This window comes from Ictalurus furcatus, chromosome 20 (assembly GCF_023375685.1).
Source record: "Ictalurus furcatus strain D&B chromosome 20, Billie_1.0, whole genome shotgun sequence".
Classification (NCBI taxonomy): Eukaryota; Metazoa; Chordata; class Actinopteri; order Siluriformes; family Ictaluridae; genus Ictalurus; species Ictalurus furcatus.
The window spans coordinates 9,782,801-9,807,459 of record NC_071274.1 but is presented as its reverse complement, the minus strand read 5'-3'; the positions used below and the strand labels follow the sequence as shown (position 1 = coordinate 9,807,459).

Below are 24,659 nucleotides of genomic sequence, written 5' to 3'. Positions count from 1 at the left end.
CCCTGACATGACATAAACGTGATATATGCATTCTAAATGTGTCACAGAAGTAAGGCCAAAATAATGTTAACTTCACGTGTACCCAACATGTTATAGAATGTGTACAGTTCAAATATCACACTGTATAAAAAATAAAGACGTGTGTGTCATACATTTAGTGTGGTCTTGTAGGCAATGCTAAAAGAGAAAAAAATTATATATAATAAAGAAATATTGATTCATTCATTAATTAATTCAAATGTGTACATTGGTTCTACATGATTGAACTGAGTTACATTATCATATGTTGTCATACATCCAATGTGATTTACTTTCAATGGCCTGAATAAAACCTAACTCTTATGTGGGAAGGCCCACATAAGAGTGTGATATCGGTGGTTAAGGAGTTTTTATAATATTCATATAATACCTATATGCTAGTTATACACAACCAGTATCACATATGGCATAAGCTACATGATTCTTTATGCATTTTTAGTAGTTTTAATATATGGGAACAGCTGCCTCCTTTATGTCATTTTGAAGGGTTATTGCTTAAAAGTAAAGCACAATGTACTTAATTTAAATTGATCATACCTTCAGACATACTGTATGATCACCTGTGTCAGCTCAACTGTTATACATGAAGCATGATATACATACAGTGGTAAAATAGATTTGGAAATTTCATCTAGTTTGAAATATGCTTTGATCATATTAACAAAAGAAAAAAAATTAAATATAAAAAACATATTTAACCTATATCTTCTTGTTTTGTTTTAGACTTTTTCATCCAAGATCATAGACTCTGCGAGTGCACAGTTTGCTGCATCTGCACTGGTGACTTCGGAACAGCTGATGGCACTGAAGGGTAAAGAGGAAGGTATTCTGGGAGTAAATGGCGTTATGTCAGCCTCAGGTAAAAACACATCGAAATTAAATCAGGGTTGTAGCTGATTCTTAAGTCTTAAAATGGATTAAAGTAGATTTTTGTAATGGCACATTTTAAAAATATATTAAATATGTCTTTTAAACTATTAGTTATTTTGAATTTTCGATTTAAGGATGATTTAGAAATCTTTTTTGGACACAACAAAATGTCTTTGAGAATGTAACTTTTTGTCATTTTATGTTTCTATGTTTGTTTTGTACATATTTACGTACCTAGCACTGGTTCACGTAACCTCTCCTACCTTTTTTCCTCCACTTGTTAGAAGGGGATATGACAAGAAAATGGAAAAAGTGCAAATTCAGTGAAAAATGGTAGGAGGAAAATACAGGACTATTTGGCCCCAGCAAGCAATGATTTTGAGGTTAGATGCAAAAGACCTATTTAATGTATGCCCAATGGAGATTAAAGCTACGTTCACATATGTAGCGGTTTTATTTCCAGTCGCTATACTATGAAGTCACCAGTCACGTTTATCAGTGGGTAGCACAATTAGCATTCCATTTTTGACAACAAATCAGTTTTCTTGCTGCTAAAATTAGACATCCTGGAGGGAGAGTGTTTGTATATAACATTCTCCAGTGTATATTGCATTATATCATACGAGATGAAGAAGCAGTGTGTTCTGACCATCTATCTTCGGCGAAAACACAACGGCAATTAGCTTAGCGAAACCAAAATAATAACAATAATAATGAAACACACTTACATTTTGTTGCAATCGAGCAAAATCCTGGCGTGGATCCCAACTCGGTCAGTGAGTGTCACCATCAGTATGTCATCCACTATCTGTTCGATGGTGAATCCGGAAGCCGTCCTGCAGCTCCTCGGCCGCGACCTCCATGTTTTCTGGAAGTGAAGTGTCCAGCTTGGGGCTGTTTGTTCCTGTTTGCCTCAGATCTTCACTTCTTCTGTCAGCGAGCACTGGAGTCTACATAGGGCCACGCTCTACTGTCTTCACTCCCAATGGTTGTCGCTGCACCAAGTCGCTCCAAATTTGCATAAAGTTAAACTTTTCTCAACTTTGTTGCATCACTGGACACACCCACATCTAATCGCCAATGGTCGCTGTTGTTCATGTCACTGGAAGTCGTCAGCTCTCATAGAAAAAGAATGGTCTCCGGTCGCTTTGTCACTCTGAAATTTAACTCGAAATATAAATTTATGGAGACAGTTAAGCATTATCTTTTGTTCTAAAGATATTTTCATGATTTTGTTGCACATTGTAAATAAAAGAAATGGTCAAGCATGCCATGTATGTGAGGTGGCTAGAGCTGAATTTTGGTAAACAGCAAAAAAAAAAAGTGTTTTTTATTCAAGTTATTTTCTAACCTTCCATTGATGTCTGTCTGCAAAGGTCACATCAGGAAAAGAGCCAGTTTCAGTTTAACAAATGCTGCATTAAATACATTCAGTCTGCCTAAAGTCATTTAAACCTCACTAGCTAAGTGTGATTAGCTCACAGTTTAATCAACTTTTTTTGCAGAGACCATAGGGAAATGGATTTAATCCTGTTTTTAGTCAGATATTTGCTGACAAAATGTCTGATGCACCTGCGTGGAAAAGTTATTTTCTTACCATAATTTAATTGAAGAAGTGGAACTTTCATATATTCTAGATTCATTACACATAAAGTGAAATATTTCAAGCCTTATTTTGTTTTAAGCATGATGGTTACGGCTTACAGCTCATGGAAATCAAACATCTAGCATCTAAAAATATTAGAATAAAGAATTTATAATACAGAAATATTGACCTGAGAAGAGCGCTAATCAGCTAATTAATTCAAAACACCTGCCAACGTTTCCTGAGCCTTTAATCTATGTCTGGTTCAGTACACACAACCACAATCATGGGGAAGATGGAAGTAAATTTTGCATTTCATTTGGTAATCAAGGTCCCCGAGTCTGGAGGAAGAGTGGAGAGGCACAGAATCCAAGTTGCTTGAAGTCCAGTGTGAAGTTTCCACAGTCAGTGATGATTTGGGGTGCCATGTCATCTGCTGGTGTTGGTCCACTGTGTTTTCTCAAGTCAAGAGTCAATGCAGCGTCTACCAGGTGATTTTAGAGCACTTTATGCTTCCATCTGCTGACAAGCTTTATGGAGATGCTGATTTCCTTTTCTAGCAGGACTTGGGACCTGGCCACAGTGCCAGAACTACTAGTAACTGGTTTGCTGACCGTGGTATTACTGTGCTTGATTGGCCAGTCAACTCGCCTGAGCTGAACGCCATAGAGAATCTATAAGAGACACCAGACCCAACAATACAGACGAGCTGAAGGCCACTATCAAAGCAACCTGGGCTTCCATAACACCTAGCAGTGCCACAGGCTGATTGCCTCCATGCCATGCTGCATTGATGCCGTAATTCATGCAAAAGGATCCCCAACCAAGTATTGAGTTCATAAATTAACATACTTTTCAGAAAGTCGACAATTTCTGTAGTATAGATTCTTTATTCTAATATTTTGAGATACTCCATTTTTTTATTTCCATGAGCTGCAAGTTATAATCATCAATATTAAAACAAAAAAAGGCTTGAAATATTTCACTTTATTTGTAATGAATCTACAATATATAAAAGTTCCACTTTTTGAATTAAATTATGAAAAAAATGAACTTTTCCATGATAGTCTAATTTTTTGAGATGCACCTAACTGCAACTATACATTTCTGAATGGTCTAAAATTCCTCCTGCACATTGGCCTGGAGGAAGTTTAGACCATTCTTCAGTGCAGAACAGCTTCAATTCTGGCATGTTGGTTGGTTTCCACACATGAACTGCTTGCTTTGGGTCCTTCCACAACATTTCTATTGGATTAAGGCCAGGACTTTGACTTGGCCATTCCAAAACATTAGGTTGATTCTTCTTTAACCATTCTTTGGTAGAATGAATTGTGTGCTTAGTGTCATTGTCTTCTGCATGACCCACTTTCTCTAGCGATTCAGTTTACGGATAGATGTCCTCACATTTTCCTTTAGAATTTGTGGGTATAATTAAAAATTCATTGTTCAAGCGACGATGACAAGCCGTCCTGTCCTTTAGTTGCTTAGAAGTTACCCTGTGTTCCTTTGTGACCTTGCAGACTCATAGACTATTACACGTCTTGCTCTTGGAGTGATCTTTGTTGGTCGACCACTCCTGGGGAGGGTAGCAATGGTCTTGAATTTCCTCCATTTGTACACAATGTGTCTGACTGTGGAATGGTGGAGTCTAAAATCTTTAGAGATGATTTTGTAACCTTTTCCAGCTGGCTGAGCATCAACAACTCTTTTTCTGAGGTCCTCAGAAATCTCCTTTGTCCGTGCCATGATACACATCCACGAACATGTTGTGAAGATCCCTATGTTGATAGATCCCTTTTCTCTAAATAAAACAGGGTGGACACTCACTCATAGATATGTAATATTGGATCATTTTCCTCAATAAATAAATGACCAAGTATAATATCTTTGTGTCATTTGTTTAATAGGGTTCTCTTTACCTATTTTGAGTACTTCTATTTTGAGTAAAATCTGATGATGTTTTAGGTAATATTTATGCAGAAATATAGAAAATTCTAACTAAGCACCACTGTATTTGAATTTGTTTGGTTTTGTTCTGGTGTCGACATGGTATTAATTTTGATTGTTATAGCTGTCTACCACAGTATAGTGGAGTTGAAATTAACTAATGAATTAGGTCTAAAAGTGCAGACTTTAATTTGAGGGTATCTACATCCAAATCGGGTGAAAGGTATGAGAATTAGAGCACCCCCCTCACTTTTTTATTTATTTATTTATTTATTTATTTTTAAAAAAATAAGTTAAAAAGGCTAGAGTTCATTTCAACTGTGCCATTTGGATTTGGAATCTATTGCTGTTAACTCCTAATACGAAGAGCTGTAACTACCAGTTACGCAAGCAATCATTAGGTTGAAAAATCAATTTGCAGTCAGGGATTAGTTTAGCAAAATGTGTTGTGTAGTGAAAGTTTCTACCAAAAAAATGACAGAAAAAAGGTCTGTCCCAAAACATGCCTTTACTAACTGTCTGCACTTGTGAATTCAGTACCGATTCCTTCTGTTTGATTTCAGAATAAGAGTATCCATACACAAATTATATTTTTTGTCATTTTATGAGTCAGTAAATGTTTTGCTTTTTAACATGTCCCTTCTATCAATTAAAACATTTACCTGTAACATAATAGCTCTTGGCACAGTATACTATTGTACTTTTAGGTTTCTGTGGGTTACTGTCAGTGGTAGCTCAGTGGTTAAGACATCAGACGGGCCCAGCACTCTGCCAAGCTGCCACTGCTGGGCCCTTGAGCATATGAGGTCCTTAACCCTCATATGCTCAATTGTATAAATGAGATAAATGTAAGTCGATCTGGATAATGGTGTCTGCCAAATGCCGTAAATGTACTGTACTACACTTCATCAGCAGGTGTTAGGGTTTAAATTAAACAAATTAAGCATTGTGAATTTTCCCCCCAGCTTTTGTCAAGAAACATGCATTTCATATTTCTATGCAGGAGTCTATAAAGGCTTGCAACACACAAGAACAACCTCCATCAGCCCCATCCCCAACCCTAACCATCATCAGTGCAACACACCTACCTCCAACCCCAACAATGGAACTTCCTCAGCTAATCACCATGCTGGCTCAGACAACCCACAGGTGCTATTAGCCGGGGCAATGAGAGTGGGTGTGCCATCACCAGGTGCAACATTAAGTATGCGGCATCTGCAGCGTCAGCTCACAGTTCCAACTTCTGCCCTTAAACTTGCTGTCAATGTCAGTAGGCAGCTCCCTAAAGTCACAACCAGCTCCACCACCCTTGACCTGGGCACCAGGTGAGTGAGCTTTATGTTTGAAACCTTCATCATATCACACATTTTCTTTTTGAATAATTGGGGTGTCACAGCATTGCCACCTCACTGGGTCTCTAATTTCATCCTGAGCACACTCCGAAAGGGGATTTACCTGTTTCCCTGTGTTTGTGTGGGCTTTCTCTGGGTTCCCCACTTTCCTACACCAGCCAAAAACATACGGGTAGGTGAATTGGCTACTCGAAATTACCTGTAGGTTTGAATGAGTGTGTATGGTGCACATGTCTTCCCAGGTTAGACTCTAACTTGACCAACTCAGTCAAAGAATTTAAATGTAACATATAATAAAGATTTTGGCTTCCCTGATCTAACACTTGAATTGATGATTAACGATGACGGTCGCTAATAAATTCTATCTATGAAAATTGTTACAAAATATGAAAAATATGTTTAACAATATGACACACCCAAGACCTTTGAATAGGACTGGTTAAACAATTTTTTAAATCTAGATGTTAAAAACTCTTAGTCACAGTGTACACTCACATCCACATTAGGAACACCTCCACATTCCTTCAGTTATTTAATCTGCCAATAATGTGGAAGCAACACAATGCAAAAAATCATGCAGATACGGGTCAAGAGCTTCAGTTAATGTTCACATCAAACGGAAAAAAGAAAAAATGTGTTCACTGTGTCTCCTGGGATTTTCACATGCAACAGTCTCTAGAGTTTAAACAGAATGTTGCAAAAAACAAAGAGAAAAATGGCCAGATTGGTTTGAGCAGCCAGGAAAGATACAGAAACTCAAATAACTCTTTACAGCCTTGGTGAGCCAAAAAGCATCTCAGCATGCACAAAACATCGACATTGAGGTGGGTGGGCTACAGCAGCAGAAGGCCACATTGGGTTCCACTCCTATCAGCCAAGAACAAGAATCTGAGGCTATCATAGGCATAACTCACCAAAACAGTTCAAGACAGCAAAAAGATCACGTGATTTGATTTTCCTAGTCTTCAACGGTCCATTTTTGGTGAGCCTTTGCCCATGACAGCCTCATATTCCTGTTCTTGGCTGACAGGAGTGGAACCTGATGTGGCATTCTGCTGTTGTAGCCTATCCACCTCAAACTTTATTTATCAAAATTATTTGATTATCATAATCATAATCTGGCACCAACAACTATGCCATGGTTAAGGTCACAGAGATCACACTTTCCCCATTCTGATGTATGATGTGAATATATGCATAAAATCTGCATGATTTTATGCATTGTTCTGCTGCCACATGATTGGCTGATCAGATAACTGTATGAATGTACAGGTGTTCCTAATAAAGTGGACAGAGTGTATAGCTGAATACATCTTACCATTGGCCTTTTAAAAATATAGACTAATTTTTTTTTCTTTATTTCATTTTATAATGACAAAGTCATACATAATGACCAGGCATTTAATGGAACTGTTCTGAAAAATATATTTTGGTAAAGATTCTGTCCGACCCTTGGGGAACAGAATGATTGTGCCTTTTTTTTAGTATAAAGATACTCCGGAAGTGCTCATTCTTTTTTATTGTCTACTGCCTAAACCGACATAAAATAGAGAAGTTGTTTAATAGAATCTGTCAGTGATGCTTTCAAAGAATTTAGGTAAGTTATTAAGCATAGGTACAGCATACATACATGTTATGGTCATGTGGCCTACTAATGAATGAGTTCAGCATGCATGGCCATGCCCCCTATAGCAAGCACTTAAAGGACAAAATGATCTTGAAGAAAGACAAAACTAGGGATCTGATTATTTATTTATTTATTTATTTTATATAAATATTTACAAGGATAGGTAAGACACTTCTACAACTGTGTGTTCCACAACTACAAATTGACGCTTTCATAGTGGTCAAACTCACCATCCATGAACTGATGTGAAGAGATGTAAATCTTATTCCTAAATTCCTATTAAGCAGCTAATCTTCTGTTCATTCCTCTATACATGCATCCATCTCAGATTTTTGTTAATGCGATATCTCAATGTTTGAATGTTTGTAGGATTTATATGCAGTTCATCATTATCACCAGAAGATGAACAGAGATGATAGAGATGTTACACGTTCATATTCAAGAATGCAAGGCCCATTTTCTGTCTATGTCTGCTTTTTGCCATGGATATATCTGTGTGTCCGTCAGTCCTTGTTTCTGGTCGAGATTCTCATTAGCACAATATTTCAAGAACTTTGAATGTTTGTAGGACTTATCGTTGTAGCCAGCAGATGAACTGATTAGATTTTGTGGATTAGATCCACAGCAAAGTCAAATATCTGAAAGTCTTTCTTCAATAGCATCTGTCCTGTTTGAAGCATGTGTTAAGGGTATTTCTGGCATACAAAAAAAACAGACTAGATTTGTTAATGTGGGTGGCATCCCCATCGATAGTGTTGATGTTGAGTTCTACTTGATTTCTTTGTTTTACCATTCTAAAAGCATTCACTTTTCACTGGGAATTATCACTGTTATGGATGTGAAATCTTTGGCCTAATCTACATGAAAATCTGTATTTTTGAAGTTTGAAATTGATATTTGTATTTAGGGTTCTAATTTTTCATCAAACCCAAAACCTATCATTTCAGATTATGTTTAAAAAAAACAAAAAAACAAATCATACCACAGCTAGAGTTAATTCACAAAGAATATAGTTCAAAACAAAGAAAAACACTGTTTGAAAATGTACATTTGTTAGATACACAGAGAAAAAGAAAAAAATTAATGTGGCATTATATAATTCAAATATACGAAATCCATATACAATGCATATACAAAATTTCGCCAGCTTCCAAGCTCCATTCAAAGCTTGCTACATACTGTGCTTTATTTATTTTTAAATGCGTCAATCATGTTACTATGGAAGTTGTTTTTATGTAGACTAAACTTGAGTGATTTCCTTGTGCAAATTAATTTAAAGACAGTTTACTGCAAACATGAAACTGTAATTTGTTTGTAAAAACAAAAAAAACCTCACCATCTCAGAGTAATTATTTTTGTATTGTCCTTATTGTTTCAGGGAAAATCATGATCAGGAGAAGCCATCATTGAACGGTATAACCGAAAACACTGTAGCAATGCAGGTTACGTAGCCCTGCCTCTCTTCCTTTATCACCCTGAGATTTGGGGTGTCTAATCTAGGTGCTGTGCATCAGTGACATTGTGAGCAGCTGTTGGAACTAGACTGCAGTGCTTGCCGTTTTTTTTTGTTTTGTTAATGTCATCTGTAAATTATGAAATAATCATTTATTCTATGTACAGTACTACATATTTGTAATATGGCCCTTTTTATATAATATTTACCTGAATACAGAAATTGTTCATTTATGTTTTGCACTTAGGGAGGGGGTTCAAAAAACTAACTGCGACGACTTTGGAGTGAATGGTGGTGTGTATGTTCATGTGGTGATGTGAGATCAAATGCATGGTGTAAACCTGCTGTTTTATTTATTAATTGTGAGGTGTTTACAGGAATTTTTTGTTTGTATTTTTATACTGTGTAATTTCTTGGTATTGTGGGTGTCTGTGCATATAACCATATTATGTGGAAGTTTTCAGGTTTTTTTCTCCCTTGTCTGTTCCGTTGTAATACAATCAGCTCCCCTCACCTGTGTCAAAGTTCAGTTGTGTGGACACACACACGCACATACTTGTATGTGTATACAGACACAAACATACAGGATGTGGCCAAAAGTTTGTTGACACCTGACTGTCATGCCCTTATGTGGGCCTTATCCAAACTGTTGCACAAGGTTGTAAGCACACAATTATATAGAATGTCTATTACTATGTCCCTTAGTTCTAGTGAATCTCCTATGGCCTCTCAGTTCTAGAGAAAATCCCTTCACTAGAACGAAGAGTCCCAAACATGTTGCAGCATGACAGTGCCCCTGTGCACAAAGCAAGGTCCATGAAGACATGGTTTGCTAAGGCTGGAGTGGAACTCAAGTGGCTTGCACAAGAGCCCTGAACTCAGCCCCACTGAACACCTTTGAACTCCTGAAACCCATAAACACAATCATTATGAGGGGTGTCCACATACTTTTGGCCATGTTGTCTACCACAATATACTGACTTGAAAGTAAATAATGAACTTTCAAAGTGAGGACTTTCAGCTGTAATTTTTGTCCCCATGTAAAGGACCAAAAGTAAGTGGACAAACTAACAATCATAAATTAAATTTGCAAGTTGCAAATCCTTTGCATTCAATGACTGTCTAAAGTCTGCAACCTATAGATCTCACCAGATGCTGGGTTGCTTCCCTGGTGATGCTCTGCCAGGGAGTTAATACAGCTGTCTTCGGTTCCTGCTTATTCTTGGGGCATTTTGCCTTCAGCAAGTGAAAGCCAAGCTCAATTGTTTTCTGGTCAGGTGTTTGACTTGCCAATGCAGAACATTCCGCTTATTTGCCTTAAAACAGTCAAGGGTTGCTTGCACTGCACTGTAAAGCACCGTCCAGTGGTTTTTTGAAGCATTTAGTTGAATCTGAGCAGATAATACAGCCCTACATACTTCAGAAATCAGTCTGCTGCTTTGGTCAGCAATAAAGGAACCAGTTCCATTGGCAGCCATACAGGCCCACACCAGAAGTTGAGAGTATGCTTCAGATCATGAGCAGTTCCTTTCCTTCTCCATACTCTTCTCTTCTAGTGATGTGTCATTCATGAATGATTCGTTCATTTTGAACAGATCTGGAAGAACGAGTTGTCTGAGTGGTTTGATCATTTTTTGACCGTGCATGTGCTGCAACATCCCCATAGGTTCTGTACAGGAAACAGAAATGATTAGTTCACCTCTCGAGTCTTCAGGTTTGAGTCGTTCGTTCTTTCAATGACTGCCCCATAGGCAATGCACCATGCAATACCGGAAATAGAAATGATTAGTTCACGTCTCAAGTCTTCGGGTTCAAGTCGTTCATTCATCACGTCGCAGCCCCACTGCATTCAGTGACCCTATGTCGCTCTATGGGGCGGTCACAGGATGAACAAATGACGAACCCAAAGACTCAAGAGGTGAGCTTATCATTTCTGTTTTCAGGGAACAGACGTGACAAAAGAAAGAACGACTCAGAACAGGAGGTGAGGTGAACTAACAGACTGCATAGTTTATTTTTTATTCCAAATGTGATCAACATTTGCGTAAGTACTAGATGTGTTGGGGAATTTAACATGTAACATTTTAATTATATTCTGCTGAAATGAACGAAATGACTTGTTCATTTTGCTGAACGAGATTCAAAGATCTGAGTCAGTGAAATGATCCAAACTTCCCATCACTATTTTATTCCCATTTTATAGGCTTACCAACTTTTTATAAAACCCTGTGTATTTACTCTGGTGAAAGCTTCTCTTGATTGTTGATTTTGACACATATATGCCTACCTCCTGGACAGTGTTCTTGAGCTGGCCAATTGTTGCAAAGGATTTTTTTTTTTTTTCCCTCAGGGAAGGAATTCTTCTTTCATCTACCACAGTTTTCTATGTTCTTCAGGGCCTTTTGGTGTTCATGAGATCACTGGTGTGTTCTTTCTTTTAAGAATATACCAAATATTTGAATTCGGCCACACCTAATGTTTTTGCTATCTCTCTAATGTTTTTTTTTGTATTATTTTTCAGCCGAATGGTGCCTTGCTTCACTGGTAGTTACAGATCTTTGGATTTTATTTTGAGCGTTAGCAGCAGCAAATGCAAATACGACAATTTAAATCAACTCTAGACCTATCTGCTTACTTGTAAGTGAAATAATGAGGGAATAATGAGAACAGCTGAACAGCCAGTAATTTTTATTTATTTATTTTTTTAAATTTTGGTCCCTAAAAAGGGAGGAGCACATATAAAATGTTGTAATTCCTACACTGTGTACTCGATCTGGATGTAAATACCCTTAAATTAAAGCTGGAAGTCTGCACTCTGAGCTCATATTCATTATTTAATTAATATCCTATGTGCTATGGTAAACAGCTAAAATAACAATAAATTTGTCAGTGTGCAAATATGTATGGGCCTGTACAGTGCATCCGGAAAGTATTCACAGCGCTTACTTTTTCCACATTTTGTTATGTTACAGCCTTATTCTAAAATGGATTAAATTCATTATTTTCCTCAAAATTCTACAAACAATACCCCATAATGACAACATGAAAGAAGTTTGTTTGAAATCTTTGGAAATTTATTAAAAATAAAAAACAAAAAAGCACATGTACATAAGTATTCACAGCCTTTGCCATGACACTCAAAATTGAGCTCAGGTGCATCCTGTTTCCACTGATCATTATTGAGATGTTGCTACAACTTGATTGGAGTCCACCTGTGGCAAATTCAGTTGATTGGACATGATTTGGAAAGGCACACATCTGTCTATATAAGGTTATAGACACAGTTAACAATGACACAGTTAACAATGCATGTCAGAGCACAAACCAAGTCGTGAAGTCCGAGGAATTGTCTGTAGACTTCTGAGACAGGATTGTATTGAGGCACAGATCTGGGGAAGGGTACAGAAACATTTCTGCAGCATTGAAGGTCCCAATGACCACAATGGCCTTCATCATCTGTAAATGGAAAAAGTTTGGAACCACCAGGACTCTTCCTAAAGCTGGCCGGCCAGCCAAACTGAGCGATTGGTGGAGAAGGGCCTTAGTTAGGCAGGTGACCAAAAACCCGATGGTCACTCTGACAGAGCTCCAGCGTGTCTCTGTGGAGAGAGGAGAACCTTCCAGAAGAACAACCATCTCTGCAGCACTCCACCAATCAGGTCTGTATGGTAGAGCGGCCTTATGGAAGCCACTTCTCAGTAAAAGGCACATGACAGCCCACCTGGAGTTTGCCAAAAGGCACCTGCACCTGAAGGACTCTCAGACCATGAGAAACAAAATTCTCTGGTCTGATGAAATAAAGATTGAACTCTTTGGCCTGAATGGCAAGCGTCATGGCTGGAAGAAACCAGGCACCACTCATCACCTGGCCAATACCATCCCTACAGTGAAGCATGGTAGTGGCAACATCATGCTGTGGGGATGTTTTTCAGCAGCAGGAACTGGGAGACTAGTCAGATTGAGGGAAAGATGAATGCAGAAATGTACAGAGACATCCTTGAAGAAAACCTGCTACAGAGCGCTCTGGACCTCAAACTGGGGCAAAGGTTCATCTTCCAACAGGACAATGACCCTAAGCACACAGCCAAGATAACAAAGGAGTGGCTACAGGACAACTCTGTGAATGTCCTTGAGTGGCCCAGCCGGAGCCCAGACTTGAACCCAATTGAACATCTCTGAAGAATGGGAGAAACTGCCCAAAAATAGGTGGGCTAAGCTTGTAGCATCATACTCAAAAAGACTTGAGGCTGTAATTGGTGCCAAAGGTGCTTCAACAAAGTATTGAGCAAAGGCTGTGAATACTTATGTACATGTTCTTTTTTTGTTTTTAATAAATTTGCAAAGATTTCAAACAAACTTCTTTCACGTTGTCATTATGGGGTATTGTTTGTAGAATTTTGAGGAAAATAATGAATTTAATCCATTTTGGAATAAGGCGGTAACATAACAATATGTGGAAAAAGTGAAGCACTGAATACTTTCCGGATGCACTGTATCTGTATATCTCAATGCTGTTGTTATTTACCCTGTTTTTTTTTTTTATTATTGCATCACCCGTGTCCTTCTGAAGAGTATATGGTTTTTGTGTGGCTTTTTAAAATGTTTTTTTTTATGGTTTGTTATGACTGTAAAGGGGGCTCTGCAGTAGGCTCTTTGTATGAATCATTATCATTCCACTTTGTATGAAAAATAAGAGAAATGAACAAAGGACCTTTTTCCTCTGTAAGAATTCTCCCAGCCACCAGATGATTTCCTTTGGAAACTGCGAGAGCCCTCTTCCATGAAGAGGATGGTACTTCACAAGGTACTTATGTATGTACCACAATCTGAATACCCATTCCAAAGGCATTATCAGGCCATATTGTTTTTTAATTGTCTGGGCCTACCCTCACCTGTCCCACATAGATGAATTAATGAATTTATTATGAAGAAAAAATGTTCAATAAAGCAGGGCATTAAGTGTTTGACCAGCACAAAAAGAAAGTCTCTGGCTCCGTGTGCACATAGCTTAATTACAATAAGGTTTGTATTGTATACACAAGTTTTTTACACATGCAACTGAAAAAAAAAAAATTGCAACTGCATCTTGGAATAATTTTTTTTATTATTTTTTTTTAAATACTTGTAAAAGTGTATATATACACAACTGGGCCACGTGGTTAGGAACACTTATCTTGTACCTACACTGCTTGGCTAATTTGCTAGGTCAGGGGTTCCCAAACTTTTCCAGGGCAAAGACCCAAATGACATTAACATTTGACCGAGGCCCTCCTTTTGCAAGATGTCTTTAAAACACATGAAAAATACAGACTTCTGAATATATCCCCCTTTTTTAAATTAATAATTACATCTTTATTTTAGGAATATATATATATATATATATATATATATATATATATATATATATATATATATATATATATATATATATATATATATATATAATATATATAAAATTTATTCATTTATTTATTTATTTTTCACACCAAATTGTTGAGGCGGCCCCTACTTTGAAAACCAATGTGCTAGGTAACCCTCTGTGCACTTTGTAGATTTAGAGTTATTGACTGTAGCTCATCTGTTGTCTGTCTCACTTAATTTTTAGTGGGAAGAGACCTCCAATGAGATGATATTTAGGTGGTGGTTTAATCTCTGCACATAAAGGACAGTGAAACTGGTAATAGTGACCGAATCACCAGCATTGTTGGAATTCTAAAATTCAAGCCTGCTACTACAGATTCATCCTCTTTAGAGAGATTTCCAGTCCTAATCTTAATGATGCTTTAGTTCCTTGAAGCATGTTGCCAATGCTGGCTTTTGGAAGGCTGCCATTATATTATAATTACTATTCATAATAAAATGGCTGCCTCCCAAAAGGCAGCATTGGCAATATGCTTTAAGGAACCAAAGGCGAGCACCAGGGGTCTGCTTTGTCCACCATGCAGCACACCAAGTTGCTGCTCCCACATAGTGTCTGGCTGCAGATCTCCTGAGAGACCAACCTCTTTCCCAAGTCCGGGGTTACGTGATTTTGTTTGAGGAAGTCAAGGCAATTTTAACATAGCCAACAGTTTTTTATGAAGTTTAAAAAGTGGAACAACCTGAACAAATATTTATGGAAATATTACAGCTTGTAGAAAACAGTTTAATTTATGGAAATATAACTGAACATAGTACAGTGATGAAACATGAAAGTCATGAGTTCTCTTCATGGGTCTTTTGCAGTTTGCTTAAAAATATAATTTAACGAATATTTATGATTAATTAGTTTTATTTATATATAATATTTTAATTTAATAATAATTTTTATCTGTTTGACTAACACTTATGAAATTATGCATTTTAATATAAACAATCATGTGATATAATTTTTCACCATATCCATGTGAAAAACATCACTTAACAGTGATACGCACTGTATGCGTTTGCTTGAAAAAACACTTTCTTTAGCCATAGCAACTCTAATCTCTCTGTATAGTGTTTTTAGCACCTAATGCATATACATGAGTGAGCACATAGGGATGAATTGAGATTCACATTTGATTAATAGTTTTCTGACTATTCATTTTCATCTTTTAGACTTTAACACTTTAATAACAAATTATGCATTTTAATATAAACAATCATATTTTATGTGAAAAACATAATTTAACTGGGATATACTGTACACTTCTGTATGCACTGTGTGTGTTTTCTTGATAAAGCACTTTCCTGAAGCCATAGCAGCTTGAGTTTTTAGCACCTAGTGCACGTATACATTTAAGCACAAATATTTATTGAGAAAGCAGTATATAGTGGCTTGAAACTCTCTGTATAGGGTTTTTTTTTTAGACCCTAATGCACACAGACGTGTGAGCACATAGGGATTTTAGAAATCAGTATATTTTAGCACATTTGATAAATAATTGTTTTCTGAAGATTAATTTTAATAAATCTTTGACATTTTATGAACATTAGTTTTCTAAAGATTACTTTTTTACATTATTTATGAAATTATTCTTTTTCATATGAAAAACATCACTTAACAGTAATACTCAGTTCTGCATGTATGCTTTTGCTTGAAAAACCCATAGAAAACCTGTGGGTGAACTGAAGAGGAGAGTAGACCAGCATGGACCTCAAAATTTGAAGGATCTGGAGAGATTCTGTATGGCGGAATGGTCTCAGATCCCTTGCCATGTAGACTCAGAGCTGTTATCTTGGCAAAGGGAGGTAGCATTTATTATTGACTAAAAGGGTGCCAATAATTGTTGTAATTTTTTGGATAAACGTGTTGTGTTTGCAATTGAGCCTGTCCTCTGCTACTTTTTGATAACTTGGCATTTGTTATTTCTTAGCAGGTATCCACTATTATCGCCAAGCTTTATGAGTGGTCTATTGTTCAAATTGTACAAGTTAGAAAAATACAGAATGTGCACATATGCAAAGGACTGATAAGGCCACCTGTGTTAGCGAAGATGCACTAATGTTCAAGGACATGTGTATGTGTGTAAGTTTGCTAAAAGACTTCCTTAATACTCATAAAATAACAGATAGATGAGCTGTAGCCAGGCTTTATTTTGAAAGTGTATAAAATAGTGTATCAAGATGTCAAGCAGTGCTTTGCAAACCAACTTGGCTCTTGTTACTTTGGTAATAAAGTCTAATTGCTTTTTGGCATCAAAAACCTTGAGACTCAGAAGTTTTTATTTTTGCTGAAGAAGAGTCTACAAAATTGGAACAGTCAGCAGGATTGGAAAGGAGCCAGGAGGGTTTCTCCGCATTGGGCTGACCGAGGCGCTGACTGCACAAACTTTGCTTGAGACAACACCTGTTTTGCATATTTGTTCTGTTGTGAGAGATTCTATACAGGGGGTTGAATAATTTTGAGAATTGAGAAGTCATTATAAGGTGCATTTTCAATTGAATTTGGGGAAACCACTTGAAGCATTTGTTGTGTTGAACTATTTAAATTGCTTTTGTTTGATTTGTTCATTGCAAACAGCTGAAAGTTTGTAAATTTTGATAGCAACAGTAGATCTAGCAATTGGACACTCCAATTTAAGGTGTCCTCATTGAGCCGGTTCCACTTGGTGGGGACGACTTATCTGGAGCGCAACTTAGCAGAACTTAGTTCTTTATTGTTTAAATATGTGTGAGAGAGCTCCATACATAAGGAGACAAAGTGTGAATGATGAGCTCCAAAAATTTGTTTTGGAGATAGTATAAATGTATATACTATTTATGCATGAACTCTATACGTAAGGAAACAAAATGTGATTCATGATATCCAGTATACTTTAATTATATGCATTTATAGCAAAATTACAAAATTTTTCGCCTCAATCCGTGTTCATTTTCACCATGAACTATGCGCTATCACTTTAATTCAGTGTGTACAGCACAGCAAAAATAGACTTGGTGCAGAAACGATCAGTGCACTGCTGCAATGCGCTGGCAGCACCGCATCTGTGTGCAGTGTGAATGCTCTAACCTGTTAACATGGGCATGGGGGGGTGTACCCCATACGTAATGCAAAAGGAGTATGTATGAGGTTGTGAATGTGCCAACAGTTTCACCATATAACACACCCATTAACCAGTTCCTAAGACTGGAGGAAGCTGGCATTTTACACAAGATTTTTAACTCAATTTTTAACTCAATGAACTAGTTATCCCAGTAACTCCATTAGTACCTGATGTCCCTACTGTAACCTCTTCTATTCCACGTGATCATCAATATTTTGCTGTTGTTGACCTGTGTTCAACTTTTTTCAATGTGCCTTCGTGTGAGAGCTCAATTGCTCACCTTAACATTCAAAATCAAGAATACACCTGGACGCGTCTCCCTCAGGGGTTTCTAGACTCCCCTGCGGTCAGAGACTCCCTAGGCTCTCTCAGCACAAGGGTGCTAATGTAGACGACCTTCTCTTATCTGCTATAGAGAAAGATACTTGTACACAAGGGTACATTCAGCTGGGCCAACATTCACAATCAGCTGATTGTGGTTTCAAGGCCTCTTGTGATAAGCTTCACTGGTGCCAACCATATGTACAATATCTGGGGTTCATTATCTCTCAGGGCTCAAAGCGCCTTTCCCCGACTGAGCAACAGGATGTGATCGTATTCACAACCTTTTCCATGACACTCAAAATTGAGCTCAGGTGCATCCTGTTTCCACTGATCATCCTTGAGATGTTTCTACAACTTGATGGGAGTCCACCTGTGGTAAATTCAGTTGATTGGACATGATTTGGAAAGGCACACACCTGTCTATAAAAGGTCCCATAGTTAACAATGCATGTCAGAGCACAAACCAAGCCATGAAGTCCAAGGAACTGGCTGTAGACCTCCGAGACAGGATTGTATCGAGGCACAGATCTGGGGGCGGAGCTAAACTTGTCGCCATTTCTGTAGTTTTTACCGTGTGCTCATAGGCGTTCTTCTTCTTCTTTACCACTTGTGGACTGACTAAAATACTTGCGCTTATTTGCTGCCCCCTTCAGTTCTAGAAGAATTGCAACCTCAGTACCTTCATTACCAAAGGTACCTACACTACTGCCGAAAAACAAGTACAGTCACGTTTTAAGAATGTTGGTACCGACTTGGTACCGAAGTATCGGTTCTCGTGACATCCCTAAGCCACAGCCTGCAAACATGCTGGAAATCCTTGGGCCATCAAATCCAATGTTTTCTATAAATAAGCTAAGTAAGCGTCCCCATGCTCTTGAGCCATGATCCCTGCTTCGGGTCTCCCTCCCTCAATCACATATAAGGGAAGGTCTTCGTTGTAGAGCTGCAACAACTAATCAATAAAATTGATAATAATCGTTTACAAAAATCATTGTCAACGAATCTCATTATCGATTAGTTGGTCTGGGCACGGTACATTTACTCATTACATTCCTTCTGTTCCAAAAACACGCTTCGGAGCGTAAATACTAAAGTTGTATCCCAAATGACGCACTATACCATCTAGTGCAGGGGTGGGCAATCTTATCCGGAAAGGGCCAGTGTGGGTGCAGGTTTTCATTCCAACCAAGCAGAAGCCACACAATGTTTCAGCGGACCCCTAGAGGTCAGTGGTGTAATTGCAGGGGGTCCGTAGGAAAGTTTTAAAAATGTTAAAATTTTTTTTTTTGTTGTTCAATGTATCAAAATATATTCAAATGAGATTTTTAAAATGAATCAATTTGGTTATTCACATGCATTCACAAATCATGTTCGCTGAGCTGGTGATCGTTCATTGATGGATTTATTTTCAATTTATTTACAAAAAACCTTAGAGTGGTAGACAAGTTCAAGTGTCGCACTGATGGATAAAATAAACAAAAGATAATTCAGAGAGTCAAATTGAATGTTGCACCAACAATAAAATGTCATTGAACCTGATATTTGTACCAGTGGTATTTGAACCAGTCCCTGGGGAATGACAGGTTATACTAATCAACCAGGGATTGGTAGAACTGTAGAATTCTGTGCTTTTTGTGCATCTGTAAAAAGTAATGCAAAATCTCTCTCTCTCTCTGAGATATATATATAATCTCACAAAAGTGAGTACACCCCTCACATTTTTGTAAATATTTGATTATATCTTTTCATGTGACAACACTGAAGAAATGACACTTTTCTACAATGTAGTGCAGTGACTGTACAGCTTGTATAACAATGTAAATTTGCTGTCCCCTCAAAATAACTCAACACACACCCATTAATGTCTAAACTACTGGCAACAAAAGTGAGTACACCCCTAGGTGAAAATGTCCAAATTCTGTCTGCCCGTTCCTTCATGTGACTATATACTCAGCCAAAAAGAAGTCCTCTCACATTCAACTGCTTTTATTTCCAGCAAATTTCTTAACATGTGTAAATATTTGTATCACATACAGTGCTGTGAAAAAGTATTTGCCCCATCCTGATATCTACTGTTTCTATGTATCTCATACTAAATTGGAATGAGCCAAATGGAAATGGAAAAACTCAGCACTGTAGTGAACTTTCCCAGAAGTGGCCAACCTTCCAAAATTCCTCCAAGAGCACAGCAACGACTCATCCAGGAAGTCACAAAAAAGCTAAGGACAACATCGAAGGACCTACAGGTCTCTCTTGCATCAATAAAGGTCACTGTTCATGACTCCAAAATCAGGAAGACACTGAGCAAAAATGGCATCCATGGAAGAGTGGCCAGGCAAAAGCCACTGCAAACCCAGAAGAATATTAACGCTCATCTGAATTTTGCAAAAACGCACCTTGATGATCCTCAAACCTGTTCTGTGGACTTATGAGTCGAAATTGGAACTGTTTGTAAGAGAGGGGTCCCATTACAGCTGCAGAAACCAAACAAAGAATTCCACAAAAAGAACACCGAACACCATACCTACGGTCAAGCATGGTGGTGGATGTGTGATGGTGTGGGGCTTCTTTGCTGCTTCAGGGCCTGGGCAACTTGGAATAATTGAGGGAAACATGAATTATGCTCTCTACCAGAAAGTCCTAAAGGAGAATGTCTGTAAATTGAAACTCACATGCAAGTGGATTATGCAGCAAGACCAAATGATCCAAAGCATAGGAGTAAATCCTACTCCTTGAAGTAAGTGAAAGACGGATCTACAGTTATCAGAAGTGTTTGGTTGCAGTTGCTAAAGGTGGCACAACCACAAGTTTAAGTGGGCAATTAGTTTTTCACATGGGTGATAGGTGTTGGATAAATTTTTTGCTTCAATAAATTTTTCATTTGCAGAACTAAAACTATTCAGTATGAGATATACACAAAAACAGAAGAAATCATGATGGGGCAAATACTTTTTCACAGCACTGTATATACACTACATAGACATATAAGAGAGTAGAACAGGGAATTTACTGAGAGCTGGCAGTGTGTTAATGTAGTGTGAATAGGTCTGTCTTAAGTTTAGATTTAAACAATGAAAGAGTCGAACATTCACAGAAGTATTGAGGCATTCCAGAGCTTTGGAGCAGCAGCACTAAAACAACAGTTACCCATAGAAGACATGGATATGCAAGGAATAGAGAGAAGACCAGTACCAGAGGAACAGAGAAGTGAGATGGTAGGCAGGTATGGAGAAGTTCAGAAAGATAGACAGGTGCAAGACAATGTGGTGCTTTATATGTTAAAACAAGAAGTTTAAACTGAATGTGGGCAGATATGGGAAACCAGTCCAAATGTTACAGAAACAGGGTTATGTGGGCAGATTTTTTTAGTGTGAATCACTAACTGGGCTGGTGACTTTTGTACATACTGTAGCTTATTTAGGGAACATGATGAAAGACCAATGAACAGAGAATTGCAGTAATCTAAATGTGAGGTAATGAAAGCATGGATCAGGGTTCAGCAGCACGAAAGTTAAGTGAAGAATGGTGGTGAGCGATATTACAGAGGTGAAAGAAGGCAGTTTTGGTGACAGATGAAAAATGAGAACTTAAGTTCAGTGATGAGTCAAAGATAATGCCAAGGTTGTGAACAATGTCAGATGGAAATATGTCAGTGTCATCAGTGGTCAGACAGAGGTTCTTGGTTCTTTTAAAGAGAAAGTTCAACTTTTATACTTTCTGGCATCCATGCTGACTTCTATGAAATCCTCTCTGATACATAATGAAATTAAATGTATCTGCTTATTATAATTTTCCCATAATTGTACATTGACTGTGCAGTATTTGCCTGCTGTTGCTTTTGGAATAATAGCTGAGTCATTTGATGAGGATGGGAGTGCCTGCTACATACTAGGCTTGTGAGTTTATGTGCAGCATATCAATCGTGTTAGTAGAACCTTCATTTATTAGTCATATTTTATGATGATACTTGGTGCTATCGAGGTGCACTCCTTTTCCCAATTTTAAGTTGTCAGCTGCCTGATTTCTAGAATTGTTGCTCTACATAAAGATGGCCTAGGTTATAAGAAGATTGCCAAGACCCTGACACTGAGCTGCAGCACGGTGACCAAGACCATACAGCGGTTTAACAGGGCAGGTTCCTCTCAGAACAGGCCTCGCCATGGTTGACCAAAGAAGTTGAGTGCACGTGCTCAGCGTCATATCCAGAGGTTGTCTTTGGGAAATAGACGTATGAGTGCTGCCAGCATTGCTGCAGAGGTTGAAGGGGTGGGGTTTCAGCCTGTCAGTGCTCAGACCATACGGTGCACACTGCATCAAATTGGTCTGCATGGCTGTCGTCCCAGAAGGAAGCATCTTCTAAAGATGATGCACAAGAAAGCCCACAAACTGTTTGCTGAAGACAAGCAGACTAAGGACATGGATTACTGGAACCATGTACTGTGGTCTGATGAGACCAAGATAAACTTATTTGGTTCAGATGGTGTCAAGCGTGTGTGGTGGCAACCAAGTGAGGAGTACAAAGACAAGTGTGTCTTGCCTACAGTCAAGCATGGTGGTGAGAGTGTCATGGTGCTGCCGGCACTGGGGAGCTACAGTTCATTGAGGGAACCATGAATGCCAACATGTACTGGGACATACTGAAGCAGAGCATAATCCCTTACCTTCGGAGACTGGGCCGCAGGGCGGTATTCCAGCATGGTAACGACCCCAAGCACACCTCCAAGACGACCACTGCCTTGCTAAAGAAGCTGAGGGTGAAGGTGATGGACTAAATCCTATTGAGCATCTGTGGGGCATCCTCAAATGGAATGTGGAGGAGCACAAGGTCTCTAACATCCACCAGCTCCGTGATGTCGTCATAGAGGAATGAAGAGGACTCCAGTGGCAACCTGTGAAGCTCTGGTGAACGCCATGCCCAAGAGGGTTAAGGCAGTACTGGAAAATAATGGTGACCACAAAAAATAGACACTTTGGGCCCAATTTGGACATTTTCACTTAGGGGTGTACTCACTTTTGTTGCCAGCAGTTTAGACATTAATGGCTGTGTGTTATTTTGAGGGGACAGCAAATTTACACTGTTACACAAGCTGTACACTTACTACTTTACATTGTAGCAAAGTGTCATTTCTTCAGTGTTGTCACATGAAAAGATCTAATCAAATATTTACACAAATGTGAGGGGTGTACTCACTTTTGTGAGATTATATATATATATATATATATATATATATATATATATATATATATATATATATATATATATATATATATATATATATATATATATATACACACACACACACACACACACACATATACATACACAGTGAGCACAGTACACTTCTAGCAATTAATTCATTTGACCTGGCTGCTTCAGCAGGAATGCCTTACCTGACATCTTCAGTCAATGATGGTGGTGACAGCAGTTATCAAGGGCAGGGACCGATGGAATTCAAATAAAAATGCACCAGTTACAACAAAGAATCGGAAAAACTATGCGATATAGTTAAAGGGGAAGCTAACACAAGTAGATTAGGGACTTTCGAAGCAGCAAAACAGCTGTTATACACAAATAGCCCTGTTTGCACAAGTTGATGAAAAAGTTCATACTGGCTATGATAGAAAGGTGTCTGAACACAGTGCATTGCAGCTTGCTGTGTAGCTGCAGACTGGGCAGAGTGCCTATGCGGACTCCGGTCTGCTGTCAAAAACGCCTACAATGGGCACGTGAGCATCAGAAATGTACCATTGAGCAATGGAAGTAGGTGGCCTGGTTTGGTGAATCATGTTTTCTTTTACATCATGTGGATGACCAGGTGTGTGTGCGTCGCTTACCTGGGGAAGAGATGGCACCAGGATGCACAATGGGAAGAAGGCAAACCAGCAGTGTGATGCTCTGGTCCGTGTTTTGCTGGGAAACATTGGGTCCTGGTATTTATTGCAGAGCTGTTACTTTGACACGTACCACCTACCTAAACAATGTTGCAGACCAAGAACACCCCTTCTTGGCAATGGAATTCCCTAATAGCAGTGGCCTCTTTCAGCAGGATAATTCGCTCTGCCACACCGCAAAAACTGTTCAGCAATGAATTGAGAAACAAAGAGGTTATGGTGTTGACTTGGCCTCCAAATTTCCCAGACCTCAATCTGATTGTGCAACAGTGTGATGTGCTGGACAAACAAGTCCGTTCCATGGAGGCCCCACCTCACAACTTACAGGACCTAAAGGATGTCTTGGTGCTGGATACCACAGCACAACTTCAGAGGTCTTGCATACCTCGATGGGTCAGAGCTGTTTTTGTGGCACAAGGGGAACCTACACAATATTAGGCAGATGGTTTTAATGTTATGGTAGATGTATATAAGATGCCATAAGATGGAATGAGAGCACTTCTATGCACCTTCAATGTGTGCAATGAATATGCTCTCAATTTCTGGTCTGAACCCACAGAGATAAGTATTTGGTTAAATTTATCGATAATAAACACAGTCTATGACTTTGAGGTGTCATTTTAAACCTGAATTGAAGCTCCAAAATCGGCTAAAATACCAAATTGTTTCTCAGACACTGCAGATTACAGAAGTGCACTGTTATCACTGTTACAGTGTTACTAAAACCTACTTAAAGGCTCTTTTTTATTATTATTAATTTTTTTTTACATTTTATAGTAAGTTTCATTTTGGTCGTTGTGATTCAGAGCAATCAGTCACTTCACAAGTGCAGATGATTCCATTTTTTGTTAAAGGTTCTTCCCAAAAGAACACATTCATGTGACCAGTGTGCTTTTCCTGGACTGCAGCACCATTAAGTGCTACCTCACCATCGACAAAAAGTATGACGTTAAAAAGGTGATATGCTTTGAAAGGAAGGCATTTTAAATAACAGATTTAGATAATAGCACAAATAATATTTGCAAAAAGGGGCTTAAGTTTATAATGGAAAACAACAAACGAG

The 24,659-nt window shown here is 38.3% G+C and overlaps 1 protein-coding gene across 2 annotated transcripts in view; it reads left to right on the top strand.

Moving 5' to 3' along the window:
* epc1b (enhancer of polycomb homolog 1 (Drosophila) b) overlaps positions 1–14,193 on the top strand; it is a 123,118-nt gene extending 108,925 nt beyond the window's left edge. Inside the window, exons 12-14 of one of the 2 annotated variants that reach the window (XM_053651728.1) lie at positions 763–898; positions 5,445–5,766; positions 8,799–14,193. In XM_053651728.1, the coding sequence (XP_053507703.1) occupies positions 763–898; positions 5,445–5,766; positions 8,799–8,871 (531 nt within the window). In that variant the 3' untranslated portion in view covers positions 8,872–14,193. Of the gene's footprint in view, positions 1–762; positions 899–5,444; positions 5,767–8,798 lie in introns of those variants that run through there. The other variant, XR_008388737.1, reaches the window with a different exon arrangement.
* Positions 14,194–24,659: the final 10,466 nt, after the last annotated feature.